Raw genomic sequence first — 20,120 nt, 5'->3', positions numbered from 1 at the left:
TAGGTTAAATACTGTTTATGAAAATAGAACCATGTTGGTATCAATGAAGTTACGTACGATATAATCAAATAATAATCATAGTTCGATATTAGAATATGTAGGACAAACAGTCACCATAAAGTCCATAAACTATTAAACTATAAGTATAACATACAATAAATTGCAACTTACCAGTAAATGATGTCGATGATGTTCTTATGTCTAAATTTTAGACTCATAATTTTATTGTGCAGTACTTACTAGACTCATGGGTGAAATTTTCACCGTTATTTATGCGTACAACCTACTGAAGAAACAAACAAAAGCAAAACATGAAAACTTTTGGCAAAAGAGAGATCAACATTCTAATCAATAGCTATGATGTACAATTTAACAGTCACTTTCTTTTGGGTTTGTTGGTCCAAATAGATTTTTGTAAAATCATCTTTCACTTAACATTGGCTATTGACTCATCAAAGACACTTGACATATGATTAGTGACAAACTGTCAAAAACTATACACCAAACCAAAACATAGAAATTCACAAAGCTACTTTGTCAGAATTTTCAATAGCTTTGTTTCAATGTGATAATGTTCAAACACATAGAAGAAAGTAGGTTTGAAAATGTTCATCTGCCCACATGTAGTGATAGTCACGCTGAAGACATTGTCCCTAACTTCAGACGACATCGACATAAATATAACAACTTCCGAAAGTGTTAAAAACAAATCCCTACCAGAAGCCGAAAACCTCCTTGAGCAAATACTAAAGATTTATCCATTTTATCAATACAAAATGTTAGCAGTATAAATATGTAGAACACTAGATTTCTCTTGCAGTTCCAGAATGCTTTTCTTAAATTTGACGTACAAAGGTCAGACGTCTACTGTTTGCAACAAATTGTACCTTTGACAATAGTAAATTCCTAGAGTTTCATAGTTCACACATATATCCCTACCTACAGTATAGATACAGAGGACACATCAAAACAATCCAATCAAAGTATTTGTCAGACAATGAAACAATCTGCTAGCCGGTTCTCAGCTCTGACAACTCTCAAGAGTTTCAAGTGTATAGTGCTCATTAAAAATAAAAACTGAACTAGACATTACTCGGAATGGACATTTGAGATCTCATTAGGGATTTCCTTTTTCAATCAGTGATGACAAGCTTCATAACCATTACTAGTTCTGGCTAATCTTTTTTATCGTCCATGGACGTGATAGCATTTTTGCAACCCAGAATGTTTTCTTCTCTTTGATCTGGGAACGCATCAGCTGTCATAAAATGTCCAATTAACTGTTCAAAATTTTCAAAAAATAACGCAATCAAAAATGAGGTCAAAAACAAGACAATACAATTGATTTATTATTATTACCTATGCATTCCATTTTCTTAATGACAAATATGACAATGCTCCGATTTGCATCGATGAGAGACGTTACCAAATAACAAATAATTTTATACGTAGGGAGGTCATCAAAAACCATTTGAATACCCATTCGTAATCCGTAAATGCCATGCAACCCGCTTGTTAATGTACCACATCTTGGCAGAGAAACGTAACCACATCAATTCAGAGAATACAAAATGATGTCATTAAATTTTGAGCACAGAGTTCTCTCTGTTTGATGGTATATTTTCCACTTGACAGCGTAGCACTGTACTTGGTATAATTCAACTGCGGACAGGTTTGAGTTCAAATAGACCCCTCTGTTTGCCTAGCTTGTGAATATCAGATGCATTCTATTTACTGCATCAATTAGTGCATTATCTGAATTATCTCAGTTTATCCGCATGATCTATTGGACTCTTTAGTCTTACCTAGACACCATGTGCTCGAGATAGGAAAATCACAACAGAGCTGTCTAGCATAGCTCGTATTGTTTGGACCTCGAATCAGTAATATCTCGAAAGGCATCTTCTAGAATTGTAGGTTCTCAGTATACACTGTAATCCGGATTTTGAGCTGAAAATTATAAGCACACAACAAAATCGAGAGATCTGCAAAAATTGCCGGCTGCCCAGTGACCAGGTCTAATGTGTGACCTCGAGGGTCCAGTTTTCCAATCAACACTGAATAAATGCCATCATGACTTGGATGTTATATTTCTCTGAGGAAGAGAGGATTGCTATCAACTAGAATTTTGGTATCAGCTAAAATTTAATAAAATCAACTAAAGTTAACTTTTTCTTATGTTGCAGGACCTGGTACAATCCCTCATACATTCTGAATGGACACTGACTTACAAATGTGATGGCCAAATGCATTGAATTGATTTTGGTCCTCGTGTCAACAATTTGCATCTCATCATGCCGAGGTACAACTGCTTTTACTTTCCAGTTCCTTAATTTTCATTAATGAACTACTAACGTATACTAGCTTGGATTAGCTTGGACGAGATAATTAATGCAGGATTAATATTTTTTTTTTTTCTTGTTGATTGGATCTTTAGTTTAGAGGTTTAGACCTATGGAATGCCCACAGGCAAAATAACTAATTATATTCCCAAACTCATGTGGAGTTGGTGATATCGATATTGTCATATAAGTAAAATCTGAATTCAATATTGATACATTGGTGAAGAATTTCAAGTACTCCAATAGTGTCAGACTAGAATTTGGTAGATCTTTGACGTCGTTTTACAAGCCGAATGCCGATTCACTAAAAGCCTTTCAGCACTTTTCAAAGAAACGATGTTCTTTTCCAGGATGCCAGTTTTACCCGCTCGGAGAATACCTGCGATTCGTGAGGGTTCCAGAGTCATTACCGGTAGGCGGAGAAGTGATTCAACTTGACGTTTACCCGAGAAAGAACTTGATACTGCAACCTGTTGACAAGGTAATGTCCAATTCTGTGGGGAACTACGTCAAAGAAATACTCGTATACCACTAGGTACTAATTAGAATTTCTTAGGTTGTCACGTTGGTAGTTGGTGGATATCGAAGTGGTTTTTAAGCCCTCATTAAGAAACGAAAGGTAAAATTCAGAGTTAAGAGAACGAAATACGTAGCCTACCAAAAGGTTTAAAAATGGAAACCACACTGTCATGAATACCGTGAAATTCAGGTATTTAAAGACACTTTTACAGTAGGTGATGCTCTGAAGACACCTTTGTAATTCAGGGAAATTAAAACTGTTTTATTTCCACAGCCGGAAGATATCGACTTCTTCAAATTCCGAACAGTGAACAGGACCACGGTTTCGGTGCGGTTGGCCAAATCTCTGGAAGACCTGGTGGACAGTCCAAATCCTCAAAATGTACTCAAGTTTCGGCTCGTCTGTGAATATGAAGATAGTGGAGATACGGTAAGTATAAATTCAAAATTCAACACTATAAAAATTTCAAATCATTTGAAATGAAAATTTCAACCCTCAAAAGGCTGATCAACCCCAGAAGAACACTTTCGAAAATGAAAAATATCTAGACTATCTAGGGACATTATTGTTATTTAGGGAAACATATAAAATAAGGTAAGCAATATTATAATTATAGTATCAAAAGACTAACAGTCTATTATTATTCTAACAATCAGTGACTCATCGTGAGATTTTCATAAAGGGAAAACTGTCAACCTATTTACAATATGCCAATCGGTGGTAGTCTTCAAGATAGCGGTGTTTTTCCAGATTCCAAAAAGGATACGCCACTGCTAACAATGATCATTAATCAGTGCTATGAATTGTTTTCTCAGGTGTCATCATACTTGTCAGTCACAGTCTATATTGAAGATGTCAACGATCATTCACCCATCTTCTTGGACGCCCCCTACAAAGTATCTGTTGATGAGTTAACCCCAACAGGTGAGAAGGAAAACCATCCTCAATTTTCTCTTTTTGCAACTCATTTTGTGCTTTCAGAAGATACATTTGGACACATACCTAAATTTGTTTCAGGTCCAAAACTCTTCTTGAAATCATTTTAATAAATTTATTTTATAGGGCGCGAATTTGAATGTCATGTGCCCCTTGTACACATCCAGGATTAATGAGAAACAAATCATTTTGCAGGTTTGACGATATTCAAAGGTATTCAAGCGGTTGACAAAGATAAGCCAAACACTCCCAACTCGGATGTACAATACTCGATCATCGGAGGAAATGACAAGGGCAAATTCACATTGGAAAACAACAACCACAAAGCAGCCCTGGTACTCAAGAAACCTTTGGATTATGAGGCGGGGGATACCCAATTCCTTCTGGTTTTACTAGCAACTGTAAGTTTACTCAAAGGAACAACTTTCTTTTAGATAGGTACAAAATTCTATAGGAATTTTTGACACATATTTTCAAATTAGTGAAGCTTTTTTTCAACATATTCCATTGCGAATAAAATCAAAACGACATTGTCCAAATTTTTGAGATAGGTAAGGAAGATTTGAACTGCGCGGGACAAGTTTGCACTTTATCAAGATAATCCACTTTTAACAAAATGCGGTAGGTATGAGTGTAGATATTTAGGAGAAGGTTCTAAAACTTAAAGATGGTGAATGTTTCTTTAAAGTACGAGATTGTTTGTCCAGAGATATATAAATTAAATAAGATTGGACTTCAAGATAAGGAAACGAATGGTTTACTTTTTTATGAGGTTTGTAATGTAACCAAATGTCATTCAACCAGTTTTTGTTTTTGGCTGTTTTCAGGACCGAGGTAATCCTCCAAGAAATGCGACCACTGCTATCAAAATCAACGTCAATGACAATGATGACCTCAACCCCAAGTTTTCCCGGGATGTTTACTCCGCTCAGATACCGGAGTTTTATCCCATCACGGTAAGAAATTAAGAATATGAATTCATTTCAGCAGATTTTCATTCTTTTTAGCCCTTACCTTAGAAGGCCTTTTAGGGACTAAAAAAATATTGGTAAAACCTATCCTGAATACTAATTTTCGTATTTTTCCTCCAATTAAAACTACTCCACTTATCTCCGGCTCAAAACTAGTGAATCAACAATAACCCTCCCCAGAACCACAAGCTAACCTGATATACAATGGTTAAATCAATCAATTACCTAGCAAATCACATCATGGTTACCGATATGAATTCACTCCGATGAATGATCGCGCCGTGATGGTGAAAGTAATTGCCAAACCTTGTGGCGGATGTTCCCAAGAATTGAAATAGATCTTATTAAATCAACACGAAAAAACCGATACAATCGTGTAGGAAGATTTGATTAGCAATTAGTGTAATGATGTTAACAAGGTGTTGGTTATGTGATTCTTAGAGGAAGTTATAGATGTTTTCCGTCATACTTTGCCGTACTTTTGGCCTGGTCTCACCTAAGAAACTCCGCTGTCAAAATATTTTACATTTCAGAACCTACAGTACGGTATTAGAAATAGACAAATATTTCTACATCAGGAAATTCCGCCACGTCTTTTGTGTCAAATTTGCATAGACATTTTTTTTTTTTTTAAGTTAAAAATTAGGTACTACATACTCGTAAAAATAAGATACAAGACTCCGAATTAATTTGGTTTTTAAAAATTCTCCTCTTTTCTCCAACAATTTCTTTTTAATGGAACTTTTTCTAGCCGTCATCGTCACGTCAGTATGAACAGAATGTTCCAATAAAATTTCCTTGTCCCTGAAAATACTGAGATGATTGATGGTTACAGCATCAATTCTATTGCGGACGATGAAAGATGAGAGGCATTCATTATAGACGAATTAATAAGACCATGACTAGAATTGATAGCAGCATTAGGACCTAGGCGTAGGACAAAAACAATTATGCCGAAGACGGAAATGAGGAAGTTCAGGAAATTCTGAAGATGTTCCCAGATCTCATCACAGAATTAATGGAACGGGATTTTTTCTCACAAGTCTCCGATATGAAGTTAATTAGGCATCGGAAATCAAAATAATTGATTGTGTTTGATTATGAAGTCATAGGCACTCTGATTAGATAGTTTTCATGAGAACTGATTTGTTCATGAATGAGGCGATAAGACACGAGTTATTATACTGTGCGCTGTACTTACGTATACGAGTACAAGTCCTTTGTTCAAATACTTCACATTCACAATAACTTACCTAGGGGCATTTTTTCTGTTATTTTGACGAGATAAAATGCTTACAGAGACTTTTAAATTGACCTAGCAGTTGAAAAAACCAAGATAATCCAAAAGCATGTGTTATGGCTGGAATAAATTCACAATTTACCTGATGGTGTCGAGACTGGGGGATGATGTAATAATTAGACATTCATGTTGTCAAAGTGCTACCTCATCATCAGGAGGTAGAACATCATTGACATTTTGGGACATCAAGTTCCGAAAAATAACAGGTTCTTTTTCCTCCTCTCTGTCATTTTGTTATGCATATCCATAATTAAATGATTTTTTTTCTTCAATAATATTATGAGAAGCCGTGTTAGTGTGCCAAAAACTGCAAAAAAAGGCGATTGATTAAAAAAAAAAAAAAAAAAAAAAAAAAAAAAACTGTGGTAAATGTGAATCCAATGACAGCAATTAAATCTTCATAACATGAAGATTGAAGATATGCGACAGAAAGGCATAAAAAAAGCTGTTGAAGACATAATCGCTTCAGGCTAAAATGATATCATTACTATCTAAACATTCTAAATCTAAACCATCATGGCAAATCTTGGTATTTAAAAACCGTTTTTTCTTCTCTCAAAAACTACATTGGCACTCATCGCACCAGGGGATCTTAACATCTCGTCTAATTTGTCAGTAGTTAGATAAAGTTAATTAAGAAAAATATTAAAAGTTAACTAAATAGGGTACCCAAATGGATATATGTAACCTTAAATTATACATGCAAATTTTGTTTAGATGTAGAAGCCACCAGATAATAAATCATATTCTACCAACACCCGAAGGTCCTCAATCTGTCTACTAAGGTGTTTAGAAACTTTCTGTTATTATAATTTCATTACCTAACAAGAAAAGACCATAGAAAATCTTTGGAGCAAAAGACACTGATGGGTTAAGTCCATTCATATACAAACACATTTTTAGGAAATAGGTAGGTAGGTAGGTACTCTTGTAAAGGAAATAGGAAGAAATCGATATGTGCCAAATACGACTATATCTTGAACAATTTTCTTTCCACAGGGACACAAAATCCATCAAGAAATCAAGTTCGATCCTCCAATCATGGCGGAAGATCAAGATAAAGGCATCAACACAACCCTGCGATACGACATAGCTTCTGGCAATGACAAACACTTGTTTTCTATAGACCCCACGAATGGTTCACTTTACCTGGACCGAGAACTGGATCTGGACGTCTTGACTAACAATTTGTTCAATCTCCAGGTAAGCATAAGTCTGGTTGTGTAATTGATCAGGAGATAAGGCGAAAGAAGATGTCTCTGGCCTCTACTAGCTTGTCAATTATGAAACCACGAGTTGATATTGGGCAGGTGAAATGAAGGATTTATCAAAAGGTGAATGTTAAATTGAATGATACCAAAGAATGCGAAGATTCATACTTCAACATGATTTTTTTCGCGTCGTATCTTATACCTATAGGAAGGTGGGTGATCTTGGGTGATTACAGCATTAATTTTTATTTAATCAAATCGGAAAATAACCTCCAATGAAACAGGACAAAGGTCATTTTTTTTTCTTCTTTCAAATAAGTAGGTAGGTATAGGTTGTTATACATAGTTGCTCATTTTACGTTTCTTGACATAGGCAGGTAGGGTTTTCATTCCCTCACCAAGACATTCCATTGTTCAAAGCTAATTTTTGTCACTTTCAGATTCAAGCGTCTCAACTGGACAATCCGCTCAAAGTGGGTATGGCACGCGTTGAAATCGAACTTCTGGACATCAATGACAACCAACCCCAGTTCGAAGTAGACATCTACAACATCAGCATCGTGGAAAATCTTCCCAATGGATTCAGCGTTCTTCAGGTGTCTGCCACCGATTTAGATCAGGTGAGATGGTGAACGTGTAAATAAAGGTGAAAGAGATGCAGAATGGTGGTGGAAGACTCAGTCGTGTAGTCAATAAATAGGTGCTCGGCGGGGAGTACTGTTTTCAACTGGAACAAAAACAAAATTTTATTAAAAATTGGCTGCTGTTTAACTCCATTCTTAAAACTCACGAGTTACCAGAACTTATTTTCTTTCTTTTCAGGGACCCAACGCAGAATTTGTGTACCACTTGGTCGATCCACATCAAGCCTTTAGCATCGACGGCAAAACAGGATGGCTGACTGTCCGCAATCAGGCAAAGTTGGACAGGGAAGCGAAACCAACGCTTTCCATGAGAGTCTTTGCGAGGGAAAAATTGCCATCCGTCATGAAAACAACTTTGGACGCACAGTAAGTGTAACTTATAGGTACCTACACATTTTGCCAACCTTCTTTGCTGAAACCTAAACACTGTATATCGACTACCGACAATTGCAGAGCAGACTGATTTTGTGGACAATAAAATAGCTTGGTCCTTATAAATGGCTAAAATTGTATGTCACCTTTTTACTAGACAGTACACCTGGTAACTGGTAGTATATCTCACATTTTAATTTACTCTTTTTCCAGGGACTCGTTTGTGGCCGTAGAAGTAACGCTGTTGGATGCAAACGACAACAATCCAGTCTTCTTTCCCAGCAACATCTACGAGTTTACCATCACATCTGATAAACCCATCGGCACAATTATTGGCAAGGTATACAATATTATAAATTATAATTTGTAAAGTAGAAGCGATCAACAGACGGTTGAGTAATATGATCATTGAGTATGATAGAGCAGTAACCGCACCCATGTCATAGGAATAATCGTGATACATGAATTAATTTTTGACCCATCAAATATACGAGACCTTGTTTAGACTGCTGGAGTAAAGGGACTTTTCAGTCCTATTCGGGCAGGATAATTCTATTATTCTATTCTTCTGATATTCCAGGTAGAAGCACGCGATCCAGACTTGGGAAGGAACGGCATGGTCCTGTACGAGCTCCAAAAGAACAATCGAACCCGGTCATCCATATTCAGTGTGGATAGCCAATCTGGTCAGATTATGATCGCTAATGCTCCCGTACCCATCGGCAAACATTCGCTATTCATTGAGGCGTCCGATCAACCTGTTAATCCAAGCGAGAGAAGATTTTCGTTGGCCGTTGTGACTGTTGAATGTCAAACGCCGGCTGTACAGGCAACCAGTAAGTTTTGACGCTTCTACTCCATAGAGTTCAAGGTGATTTTTTCACTCTTTAAGGCGTGTCCACACATAGTCGACCGGCCGTCGATCGATGAGCTGAATCTACGTTATCGCGGCAGTGTGGACGGTTCAGTCGACATCGATCGATGGCCGGTCGGTATGTGTGGACACGCCTTTACAAGTAAATCCACCGCAACACGAGTATTAAAAAAAAAAAAAAAAAAAAAAAAAAAAAAAAAAAAAAAAAACAAAACAAAACAAAAAAAAACATCATCGTATCCTCAATGTCATTCATAATATGTAAAATAAATGCATAATAATCAACCTGATAGCACGTATTAGGATTAGGTACCTGGCTACCTCGTTCTTCTAGTTCTAAATAAGGTAAATAATAGAGTAAGTTATCAGAGCGAAAGTATCGACCGGACTGACCCTACCATTCATACTGCAAATGGTGCTTGGTGTATCATCACCCCCCCCCCCTCGAGCTTCATTTTTCTCCTCTCTGTAGGCCAGACTCCCAAAATTCCGACCCCCCCCCCCCCCCGGTATATTACTGTTTCGACTTTCGGACCCCCCTTGACAAAATCCTGGATACTACCCTACACCAGAGCCACGTATAATCATGTAAATATTTTGTTTCTACAGAAAAAATGGCCGTTCAAGCACCGATCTTCGTGGGTGCCCCGTATGAGTTTTGGGTTGGCAGTGAAGTGCCCATTGGTACCAGTGTAGGACAGCTCAAAATTACAGAGGACGCTGCTGTCGAAAGCATTCTCAACTATGATCTGCTTCATAGCTACCACGAAGGAGGTAAGCGATAGCTGGAAAGAGGTTATACAAGTAGCAATTATACCTTCCCTTAGTTAGGACTTGGGACGTTGTAAGAGCTGACAGAGTAGATAGGGGGACTTACTTACCCCTGCAACAGTCTTAAACAAAAATGGACGCCACACACAAGGCATCAAAAGAACCGCCTTAAGATAATACTTACCCCTCCCTTGAAACAGAGGTTTGTGAGTGTGATTCTGTAGAACAATCCTTGAAAGGCAGTGCTTATATTACTCGAATCTTTCGATCTCGAATCCTCAACTCTATCTAAAGTTTAGGGTTTAAAGGTGTGTCCACACATAGTCGAACGTCCAAGCATTAATGTCAACTGACACGTCCACACTGCCTCGAGAACATCGAATTTCCTCGTCGATCGACGGCCAGTCGACTATGTTTGGACACACCTTAATGTTCCTCGCCATCGATCGAATTGAGTCCATATTGATGAAGTTTTATTCTGTTTCCAGTTCCATTTGCAGTCGAGGAAAGAACAGGAACAATCACAGTCATTGACAGTCCCACCAAATATCCGCGAAGTCTGTACGAATTTGAAGGTGTAGTGACCGACGGGAAAAATCTCAACCTCCTGACCAATGTGACAATACATGTGGTGGAAAACGATCCAACAACTGTGTTTAGAAGGTGAGATGTGCGATTTTGTGAAAAATATCAATGGTACACTAATTGGATTTAACCATATGATTTGTGACTTATGAGGGAGGGGGGGGGTCTTTTAATAGTATGCTAATGAGCTAAGTATTGCAGAACAAAAACTTGGCTGGTACTTTGGTCTGGTACTATAAGTGTTAATAAATTGTTGAAATTGGTGATTCTCATGATTTTTTTTTATTATCTCAGAAAGAACTATAAAAATTAAAAAAAATATTGAGACTAAAACGAAGAAAATGCGTTCACTAGATCGTGAGATACAGCTCTCGGAACATGAGAGTCTCAAGCACGCCGATATCATACCTAGCGACAACACTGTACTCCCGTGATGACGTCATCTACCAATATCGCACGACGCGCTGTGAGCTTATTACCATAGGGATTTGGGTTAGGGGCTCAAAGAGATCGAATAGGTACCTATCTACGCATTTTGTTATCACTATTTTTCAATAGGTATCAGCTTAGGTACTTATACCTATTTTCAAATTTAGATATTTTCATTCCATTTTTACTTTCTATTACCTTTACGTATAGGGAACCTATACAAGGTAATGAGAAAGTATTGCAATCGGTCCAAATTTTCAAAATCGGGAAATGGGTGGAAATATCCGTTTCGGGGTGCCCTGATTCCAAAAAAGTGGTTTTCAGCCCATGGTCTGTACGTATGTATGTATGTACGTACGTATGTATGTACGTACGTGTGTACTACAGGTTTAAATGGGAAAAGGTGGTATACAAAATATCTCAAGAACGGTTAGTCATAAAGCGATGAAATTTGGTATGATATACCGGTATGGTCCAAGGACGCGACTGTAACAATTTGGTAAAAATCGGACAGTCACTCATCCAGATATCAACCAAAGTCAATGTTGCTTCAAACTTCGGACTTAGAAAAATTTTCAAAAAAAAAAAAAAAGTAGGTACCTGCCTATGTAGGTACCTGCCTATGTAGGGATACCTATCTACGCTACCTATGTAAGGTATCCTACCTATATAATATATAATAGTGCTTATTTATTACTGTCTCGCATAGGACTGATAAGTCCTATTTACTCCAGCAGTAGAGCTACTACTATTATTGTGGTCAAAATTCTCAAAATTATATTGGAGGATAAAATTCCATACCTCGGCTGGGATTGAACCACGCCCTCCTGTTAACCAGTCGAGCGCCTTGACCACTACACCACCACAGGATACTCAGAAAAACAGTCAAAATTAGCAGATACAAAACGCAAAAACCAAAGAAAACGATGTGATCAGATTAGCCAAGAGCCAGAAGAATTTCTTTTTTCATGGTTGGTACGTACCGTCCCACGCAATGTTGCCAAGCGTAGGGCGCATTTCTAAATTTGAATCTCATTATTTTTCCCGCGCACACTTTGGGGAAAATTTCTCAGAGAAGAAATACTTTTTTAAAAAAAATCTTTTCAGATTATTTATTATTTTTGACGATCTTTACGAAAAAAATACATTTGGACAGTTATATTTTTCATGAGAATCATCAATTCAGACTCCCTGTCTTAAGCTAGTTGCCTCAAAAAAGCACGAACTTGATTTTAAACCCAAATTCAACCCACAACTATTTGTGTTTATTTCAGGAATGAACCAATCCTGCTGAAATTCAGAGTTCGAGAAAACCTCTCGGGAGCATTTGTCGGTCAGCTGTTCCCAAAAGCCACCAACACAAGCGGGGACAACGCTATGGCCAACAAGTTGAGAAACTTCAAGTTCACCATTGCCAATCAAGCAGATGTGAAAGACTTGTTTGCTATATCCCAGGATGGGACTTTGTACACACATAAGGGGCTGGATAGGGAGGTTAGAGATGCTTACATGTTGACCATCATTGCAGAGAATACAAGGATTGGAGCTCGCGGCGGAGGTCTTTTCCAGGTAAAAAAAAAAGTTTGCTTGGATGAATTCAGGTTTCAAAAGGATTTTCCGAGACGTAACAATCTATTCACTTAGTGTGGACTTGAATTTATTTAAATGTAAGTAAGTATCTACTTTACTAAGGTAGAAAATAATGTAAGGTCTTTTTTCTTTTCTTTAACTCCTCAGGCTGTGATCTCGGTGGAAGACGAAAATGACAACGCTCCTCAATTCGAATACACTCGCTACGAGGGAAGAGTCAAAGAACATGCAGTGGCAGGAACAGAAGTAGCGCTGGACAATCACATTATTGCTAAAGATATCGACATAGGAAGCAATGCACAGTTCACCATAAATCTTATAGGAGAAGGGAGTCAATTTTTCACTGTGGATCAAAAAACTGGTCGCCTGTACCTATCCCAACATGCTGTGCTGGACAGAGAGCGGAAAGACGTTTATAATTTGAAACTTGTTGCTAGAGACAAAGGGAACTTGAGCTCTGAAGCTTTGTTGAAAATACAGATTGAAGATATCAACGACCACAGACCAAAGTTCATTGAAGCCAAAGTATCATCCATTGAAGGTGTCGATATGGCAAGGTCTGAAATGGAAGCAACAAGCATTTTGGTGCTTTTGAAAAATCAAAGCTTCCCCAATGTGAAGAAATACACAAAACCACATGCTCTACTTCCAACAGTCTATGTGCCGGAGAATATTCCCATTGGAACAGTATTCTTGAAAGTTACTGCGAGTGATGAAGATATTGAAGAGAATGGAAAAATTACCTATGCGGTGGCTAGTGAAACTTACATTCCACATGCCGGAGTTCCACACTTGAAACCTTACCTCAAAAATCACTTCGAAGTACATCCAGTGTCGGGAGAAATTTCAGTTGCAGGTTTCCTACCAGCCGAATCAGAATTCAGACTCAACATAACAGCTACCGATGCAGGTGGTCTATCAACGTTTATTGTAGCGCCTGTATTTGTCAATGACATAAATGACAATGCACCCGTGTTTGAAAAACCTTCCTATGAATTCCGTATTGCAGAAGGCAGCTACGAAGATTATGTTGTCGGTCAAATTTCAGCAACAGATGCAGACTTTGGAGAAAATGGCAACATTACCTACACAATATTACAAAAGCGAGAGGACTTCTCTCAAATGCCATTGAGTATCAAGAAGGACGGGTCACTAATAGTTCATGGAGAGCTCGATAGAGAACTCAAGAGTGTTTACTCCTTCCGCGTCCTGGCACAAGATAACGGTCCTTTAAACAACAGACTTCGTGCTACAGTAGATGTGGAACTCAAGGTACTGGACATTAATGATAATGCTCCGGCATTCTACAACTATGATCTAACATTGACTGTCAAGAAATCTGAACTGGTTGACAAATTACCTAACGAACCAGAGGAATCTGTCACAGTACCGGTGTACTATACGTCAGTTGTAGAAAACTCAAACATTGGTGGACCTATTGGAAGAGTGTTCGCTAACGACTCGGATTTGACTACTAATGGGAATGGCGTGTTTCTATTCAGCATTAAGAAGAGAAAATCTCAGAAGGATCTGTTTGTGATAGACTCAAAGGAAGGCATCGTGACAGCTCTGGGAGCTTTAGACTATGAGGAGCAACCCATGCATAATATTACTATAGTGGCGTATGACTTGGGGGGACCTAGTATGAGTAGCACAGCTCTTATGATAGTCAACGTGGTGGATGTGCCAGAACCTCAAGAAGAAAACCCCACACCCATGTTTGCTCATCGCTATTATGAGCTGGAGGTAAGTCAAAATAACTTAGATAACATAAAATATACAAATCAAACCGTGCTATAAAAGATACTTTTCTTCAACTTTGAGAACTTTTTTTTTACAAGATTTTTTTCTGTCTTAAACACTTCTTGATTCTCTTTGCAGGTGGAAGAAAATTGTATCGTTCCATTAGAACTGTTGGCACTCAATGTATCTGATGAGCACAGGGACAAACTAGGCAACATGAAATTCAGCATAGCTCCAAACGAGCACAATGAGTTTTTCACCGTAGATCCTTACAACGGAAGCCTCTATCTTGTGGTCAGTCCTGATAGAGAGCAAATAGGAGAGCTCACGGTTACAGTACGAGTTGACAAAATCAGCAGACGAGGCAAAACCCTGCAGATGATTTATCCTTTGGGACCGGAATCACTGAACAATCTAGGTAAGTAGGGGTCACAACTCTTCTCTTTGTTATGTACAAGGACTCAATGCCTGTAAGTAACAAAATTTCCGCTTATTAACAGAATCGGAATTTGAAAATTTGGGAATTTCTACAATTAAAAAAATAATGAAAGATACCATGGATTCACATTGACTTAGTATGAATGCTGTTATTCCTTTAATGACAGGTCCAAATGAAGTGAAAATCATCGTTCGAGTTTTGGACGCAAATGACAACGGACCCAGGTTCGTGGGTAATGGAAGACCCATTGTGGCAGCCATTCCTTCCAGTGCCACTTATGGATTCCCTATTGCTAAACTACACGTAAGTGAAAGAGTAAAATACCAAGGTACATGGACTGTTCAGTCCTATTCAAGTAGGAAAATAAGGTATGAATCTGACTACCTACACTATCACGAATTGCAATGAAACTCAGATGGGGTCGAGGGGATTGGAACATATCACATGCCTTCAGGCACACTCCATTTGTCAAGGGGCTAGGCATTGTCTAGCCCTTGGGATCAATTTAATTTGAAGAAACTCAGAAACAAGGTTGGCCATTGGAAATTAGAGGACAGAATGATCTTTCCTTCCATTTTGGGGCTTTGATAACAGCAAACAATTGATTTCTTTTACTAGAATTATAAAAGGGGAGCGTATAATACAGAATTACAGATATAACTATCTATTTTTTATAGCTTTCTAATACACATTCTTTTTTACCAGGCAAGAGATGCGGACGCTGGCATCAATGCGGAAATTCGCTACGAGATCATGTCCCGAGAATCTGACGACACTCACAAGTTCACCATCGATCCTCTCACGGGACAATTGAGGGCTGTGGTGGCGTTCTCCAGGGATGCTGGAAAAGTTTTTGGATTCGATGTGAAAGCTACGGACAGGCGAGGTGCCGAGGATGGTCGATATTCGATTGCCAATGTGTTTGTGAGTATTGTCAATAACTATTGGGTAGTATGGACCTTCACAAAGTTACCGAGTCTTCAAACAAGTATTGTCAATAAGATCAAGCTTTTCGAGGATATCCTAATACTACTAATGAAAGGAAATGTTAATGATACCAGAGGATATAGGGAAAGGGAATAGTTTTCAAAGTGTACCGGAAGGCTCGCGAACGTCAAGAGTTCGAAGCACCGCCCGACCCACTATAACTTAAAAAGTCAAACTTGTTTGTAAGAAACAAATAAGATTAGGACGAACAAGCTTGAATTTTGCCATCACTTGATTTAATAATACAAATAAAATTAGTATTTTAAATTTAATTCCTAATAATATTGTATTTCCGAAGAGAATACCTACTTATTTTATGTTTCATTTCCATTCTAGGTGTTCGTGTTGGATGAGCACAAAAAACTCGTAATGGTGATTGGAGCTAAACCTACCCAAGTAGAGCAAAATCTAGCCAATATTACCACGTAAGTACCCAAAGAGGGGAGGAAATGAATGCTCCCGCAAGAAAGTTATGGTAGTTATGGGTTTGCCAAAGTGTGAACATGGGTTTCGTGGAATCAGCTCCATTATTCAAGGGGCTTAATTTTATATGGGAGACATTGTGTCATTTGCTCTGAGTGTCCCAGTGTTTCACACGAACTTCCGTCCAAGATTGATATTAAATAAAATAGATGAGGTTATAATTATAACATATTGAAATGAGCCTTCTTTAAACTACGAGACAAGGATCAGTTGATCTCTTGACAGTGGCAGCATAAATGAGGTCTTATTTATTTTGAACAAAATCACAGCATAAATTATAAATAACAATATCGGCTTAGCAAATTGATTAGTTTTAGATTTGCCTCATTGAATATAGCAAATTTGTTCTCTGCTTTCAGTGTCCTCTCAAACATCACTGGATTTGATGTTAGAATTAGAAAACTAGAGCCTCACTTAGATTTAGAAAATGAAGAAGTCTACATGTAAGTAATCTTTGTAGTGGGTTCTTAGTTACACCTGTCTACATAATTATCTAAGGCCAAGACTAATCAAGTTGGACTACAAACTCTGTTAAATAAATATAAATAAAAAAGGAATTTGGTATATAAAGTTAAAAATTTGATCTTTAAACTTTCAGGACGGACCTGTACCTCTATGCCGTAGACACATTCATGAATACTGTGATAGACAACGATGTCCTTACTCAGTAAGTAACCAAACAATAAATATATTCCTTCTAAGAAATTTTCCCTTTTCTTAGAGGCAGCGAAAAAAACACATATTATACACAAAACACAAAAAGCCCACTCCAAGGCTTAGGTGTAGGGGCAAACAGCCCTAAAGGATGGATTAAGCTTCTAATACACAGACACAAAACAACATATAGCTTACCACATTGTATTGAGTCATTGAGATGAAGATTGCTTGGAAGCATTGTTTTCAGAGGGAAACACTAAATGCTGTTCAAAAAATCGGATTAGAGGCTGCGGATATTTCCTCTTGCAGATTTCGGCTGGTAGAAGATCCGCTTCATCACTACCTTCCCTGAAAATTAATGCAATTGTAATCATTAGTCTTTTTTAACGAACATATTTATTTTGTGTGAAGTATAGGAGGAACCAATTTTAGTTAAAATCATCTACATTCTACATTGATTATTTATTATAGGTAGGCTAATTAGGTATGTACTTATCTAGAAAGTGTTTACGAATAAAAATGCAAGTCTCATAAAGAGTCTGAGTTCCCTGATATTAAAAAGTGCCTAAACTATGACCCTGATGAAATTATGGTAGACTATGTCAAGGTGATACTCAATTAGTTATTCTCTGATTAATGTCTACCAAATTATGTTTTGGTTGACCTCAGTAAAAACTCACCATGTGACTAGATAAGCAGGGAATCCAACTTCTATTGTGGCACCAATGATTTCTTCTACAGGCAAATTTCGATCAATCCCCTGAAAAAAAAAAAAAAAATTTGGGCCCCAAAATTTTTTTTTAAAGGAAAAATTTCAAAAAAACCCCCAAAAAAAAAAAAAAAAAAAAAAAAAAAAAACTTAAATGGAAGCTGTCATTCAAGAATTATTGTACATAGTACAAAAGATTTACATGTAGCTGCTGTAGCTAGTATTGTGGTTGTGGAACCCTAGTTATAAGATTTTTTATTTTATCTGAGGTGTTGGAACTTTTTCCTGCATCAGGTACCTATAGATTTTTACCCCCTAAGGCTTCTTTGTTTACTTTCCATTATTTCTCTTCAAAAAAATATATCTACCTCTGAGATCTCTTTATTTCAGTAATCTCTTACCAAGTTCATATCATTCAGCAGTTTCTCCTTTACTACAATATCATTGACACTGTTGTTGTGTTGGCTGCCTTTGTACGCTACTTCCTCTGGCTCCACTGTTGGTAGGGGGTATTTCCGTTTCCTGCCTCTTTTTTTCTGAAATATTTAAAGTTGATGAGTAGTATTACCAAACCACACTGAAAGAGACAGTCAAAGAGGGCATCACAAATATCAAACATTTAATGAATGAATACTACTGGGTAAACTGTATTTTTATTTATTTATTTTTTATTATTATTTATTACTTAGGTATTTATTTAATTCTCCAACTGTACCATTCCCACTCCATCCTCACACTCAATCACTCTCATCTTCTTTCTTGAACCTCTCACTCTCATCAAAATTGCTTGCACCACTGATATCTGAACCTTCACTTTTAACCATATGTCGAAAAAGGTCCAAATTTTAGTTATTTGCATCTAAATAACTGTGGGTACAATATTTAGTTGGTTTCATTATTAAATTGTCAGAACACCCCAAGCCTTCACATTTCACATCATAAAGCCCTAATAACATTTGATTAATTAAAGGAGGCCATTTTTTCTGTCTTTACCAAAGTAAGTAGTTGGACCAGTCATTACCTTTACAACTGTTCCATCAGGTGTATGGTTTGATGTGGGTTGAATCAGGTTAGCCAAGGGATATTTTCTTTTTCTTCCTCTTTTTTTCTAAAATGGATCATTGAAACAACATTAGATTGTATAAACTAGAATAGGAACTATACTAAAACATAGTGAAATTGATAACACTCACACTTAAAAGTAGAAGATAAAATTATGTGCTTCCTTAAGCTCAAAATTACCTAGTACCAACTGCCATGGAAATTGAACCAACAGCACCCACCGCCCCCTTTATTTGTCAATTGTGGGTGTCAAACCTTGGACCTTCTGTATCATAAGCAAATGTACGATCCCAGGACTAACTGTCTTACCGGAATTTTGATATTGCCACCATCCAAAGTTGGATTCTCTTCAGTTTTAATGCCAATTTTACTGGTATTCACATTATGAATATTTTCATGGTCACCACTTTTCAAACCTTGATTATTTTCATTGGATTGTTGAGATAAATCTTTCTGTTCTGCAACAACACTAAAATGTTTTCTTTTCCTCCCCCGTTTCTGAAATAACAGAAGTTGAAATACATCAAGGAGTTTTTATCAAAGTTGGTTATATTTGTACCAAGGTATTTTCAGCCCCTTTCAAGGGCTGATGAAATTTTATTGAAATCCAACCTGATTATACTATTGATTTTTAAATTATTGAGGATAATCTGTGGTAATGGAAAGGCCCAGGAAAGATCTTGCAAAATTCTCCATTGTATGGTCTAGATCTATAATACCTACCTATGAACATACCCATTGTCGTTTTTCCGTTTGCTGAAGGGATAGCTTAAAAGCAAAATACCTCAAAAAGGCAAATCTAGAAAATAAGCCATTTCCAAAGCAGAATCCATTTTCTAGCACTTTTTTTTCTCAATTATAAAAAAGCAAAAACACAGTCAGTAGCATAACACAATCTAAACTGAGCTTGGTATTAAATTCGCATGCAGAATTCGTGTCAATTCGTACAAGTGTCACCACCCTTTTCGTACAAAATTTTCGCAAGTTTTTGCAAGAATTGTGCCCAGGGTCACCGCAGCCTTACCTTTGGGAATGGTCCTATTCCTAACAATTCCATCTTTAATAAAGCCATTGTTTTATTGCTACCTTGAATCAAATTTGACCTGTTGTGTAGCCTTTTTCACTCAAAAACCCTGGAATGGGCCATTAAGGCCATTTTGCCAAATTTTGTACTCCTTTCCTTTTTCACTTTCACCATGACTTGAAAAAACTGGGCAATATTTTTGAAATTTCGCGGTTACAAATTGTAAACAAAATGGTTTCTAGTGGCGTAACTGGCGTATTGCATAGTCACCGAAAGAAATATCAGGCGTATTTTACCTTACGTTTTAAATTTTTGTTTGAAGCATGTTGTCGTAATGTCGTTGAAGTTTGAGTAGGTAGGCAGATGTCTAATTTATTAGTAGAGCTAGGAAAATATGCACGGGAAAATGGCCAAAATAATATGCAAATGTACACCAAAAAAGTGCCAAAATATGAAAAAAAAAAAAAAAAA

General features: G+C 37.2%; 2 protein-coding genes across 12 annotated transcripts in view; one reads left to right on the top strand and one right to left on the bottom strand.

Moving 5' to 3' along the window:
• LOC103507056 (cadherin-89D) overlaps nt 1-16,951 on the top strand; it is a 63,503-nt gene extending 46,552 nt beyond the window's left edge. For both annotated transcript variants that reach the window (XM_026822012.1, XM_026822011.1), the window contains 20 exons: nt 2,187-2,302; nt 2,693-2,823; nt 3,136-3,291; nt 3,678-3,786; nt 3,994-4,199; nt 4,626-4,754; nt 7,069-7,272; nt 7,721-7,900; nt 8,103-8,290; nt 8,510-8,636; nt 8,877-9,132; nt 9,780-9,944; nt 10,430-10,604; nt 12,230-12,524; nt 12,693-14,291; nt 14,427-14,706; nt 14,894-15,030; nt 15,433-15,651; nt 16,051-16,139; nt 16,557-16,951. In XM_026822012.1, the coding sequence (XP_026677813.1) occupies nt 2,239-2,302; nt 2,693-2,823; nt 3,136-3,291; nt 3,678-3,786; nt 3,994-4,199; nt 4,626-4,754; nt 7,069-7,272; nt 7,721-7,900; nt 8,103-8,290; nt 8,510-8,636; nt 8,877-9,132; nt 9,780-9,944; nt 10,430-10,604; nt 12,230-12,524; nt 12,693-14,291; nt 14,427-14,706; nt 14,894-15,030; nt 15,433-15,651; nt 16,051-16,139; nt 16,557-16,644 (4,797 nt within the window). In that variant the 5' untranslated portion in view covers nt 2,187-2,238 and the 3' untranslated portion in view covers nt 16,645-16,951. The remainder of the gene's footprint in view (nt 1-2,186; nt 2,303-2,692; nt 2,824-3,135; nt 3,292-3,677; nt 3,787-3,993; nt 4,200-4,625; nt 4,755-7,068; nt 7,273-7,720; nt 7,901-8,102; nt 8,291-8,509; nt 8,637-8,876; nt 9,133-9,779; nt 9,945-10,429; nt 10,605-12,229; nt 12,525-12,692; nt 14,292-14,426; nt 14,707-14,893; nt 15,031-15,432; nt 15,652-16,050; nt 16,140-16,556) is intronic.
• The window catches only part of LOC103507049, a 54,022-nt gene extending 34,183 nt beyond the window's left edge, over nt 1-19,839 (bottom strand). For 6 of the 10 annotated variants that reach the window (XR_001809441.2, XR_541242.3, XR_541243.3 and 3 more), the window contains exons 1-6: nt 19,650-19,839; nt 18,935-19,123; nt 18,585-18,671; nt 17,965-18,099; nt 17,535-17,614; nt 17,050-17,202 (exon numbers count right to left, since the gene is read on the bottom strand). Coding sequence is in view for 3 of the 10 variants with exons in the window: in XM_026822013.1 (XP_026677814.1) it covers nt 17,064-17,202; nt 17,535-17,614; nt 17,965-18,099; nt 18,585-18,671; nt 18,935-19,123; nt 19,650-19,697 (678 nt within the window). In the remaining 7 variants the exon portion in view is untranslated. Of the gene's footprint in view, nt 1-3,065; nt 3,264-6,151; nt 6,397-17,049; nt 17,203-17,534; nt 17,615-17,964; nt 18,100-18,584; nt 18,672-18,934; nt 19,124-19,649 lie in introns of those variants that run through there. The other 4 variants (XR_001809443.2, XR_001809442.2, XR_003390899.1 and 1 more) reach the window with 3 other exon arrangements.
• Between the last annotated feature and the right edge of the window lie 281 nt (nt 19,840-20,120).

Source organism: Diaphorina citri, unplaced genomic scaffold (genome assembly GCF_000475195.1).
Source record: "Diaphorina citri unplaced genomic scaffold, Diaci psyllid genome assembly version 1.1 scaffold284, whole genome shotgun sequence".
Lineage (NCBI taxonomy): Eukaryota > Metazoa > Arthropoda > Insecta > Hemiptera > Psyllidae > Diaphorina > Diaphorina citri.
The sequence above is the reverse complement of the archived record's forward strand: the minus strand, read 5'-3'. Positions and strand labels throughout refer to the sequence as shown.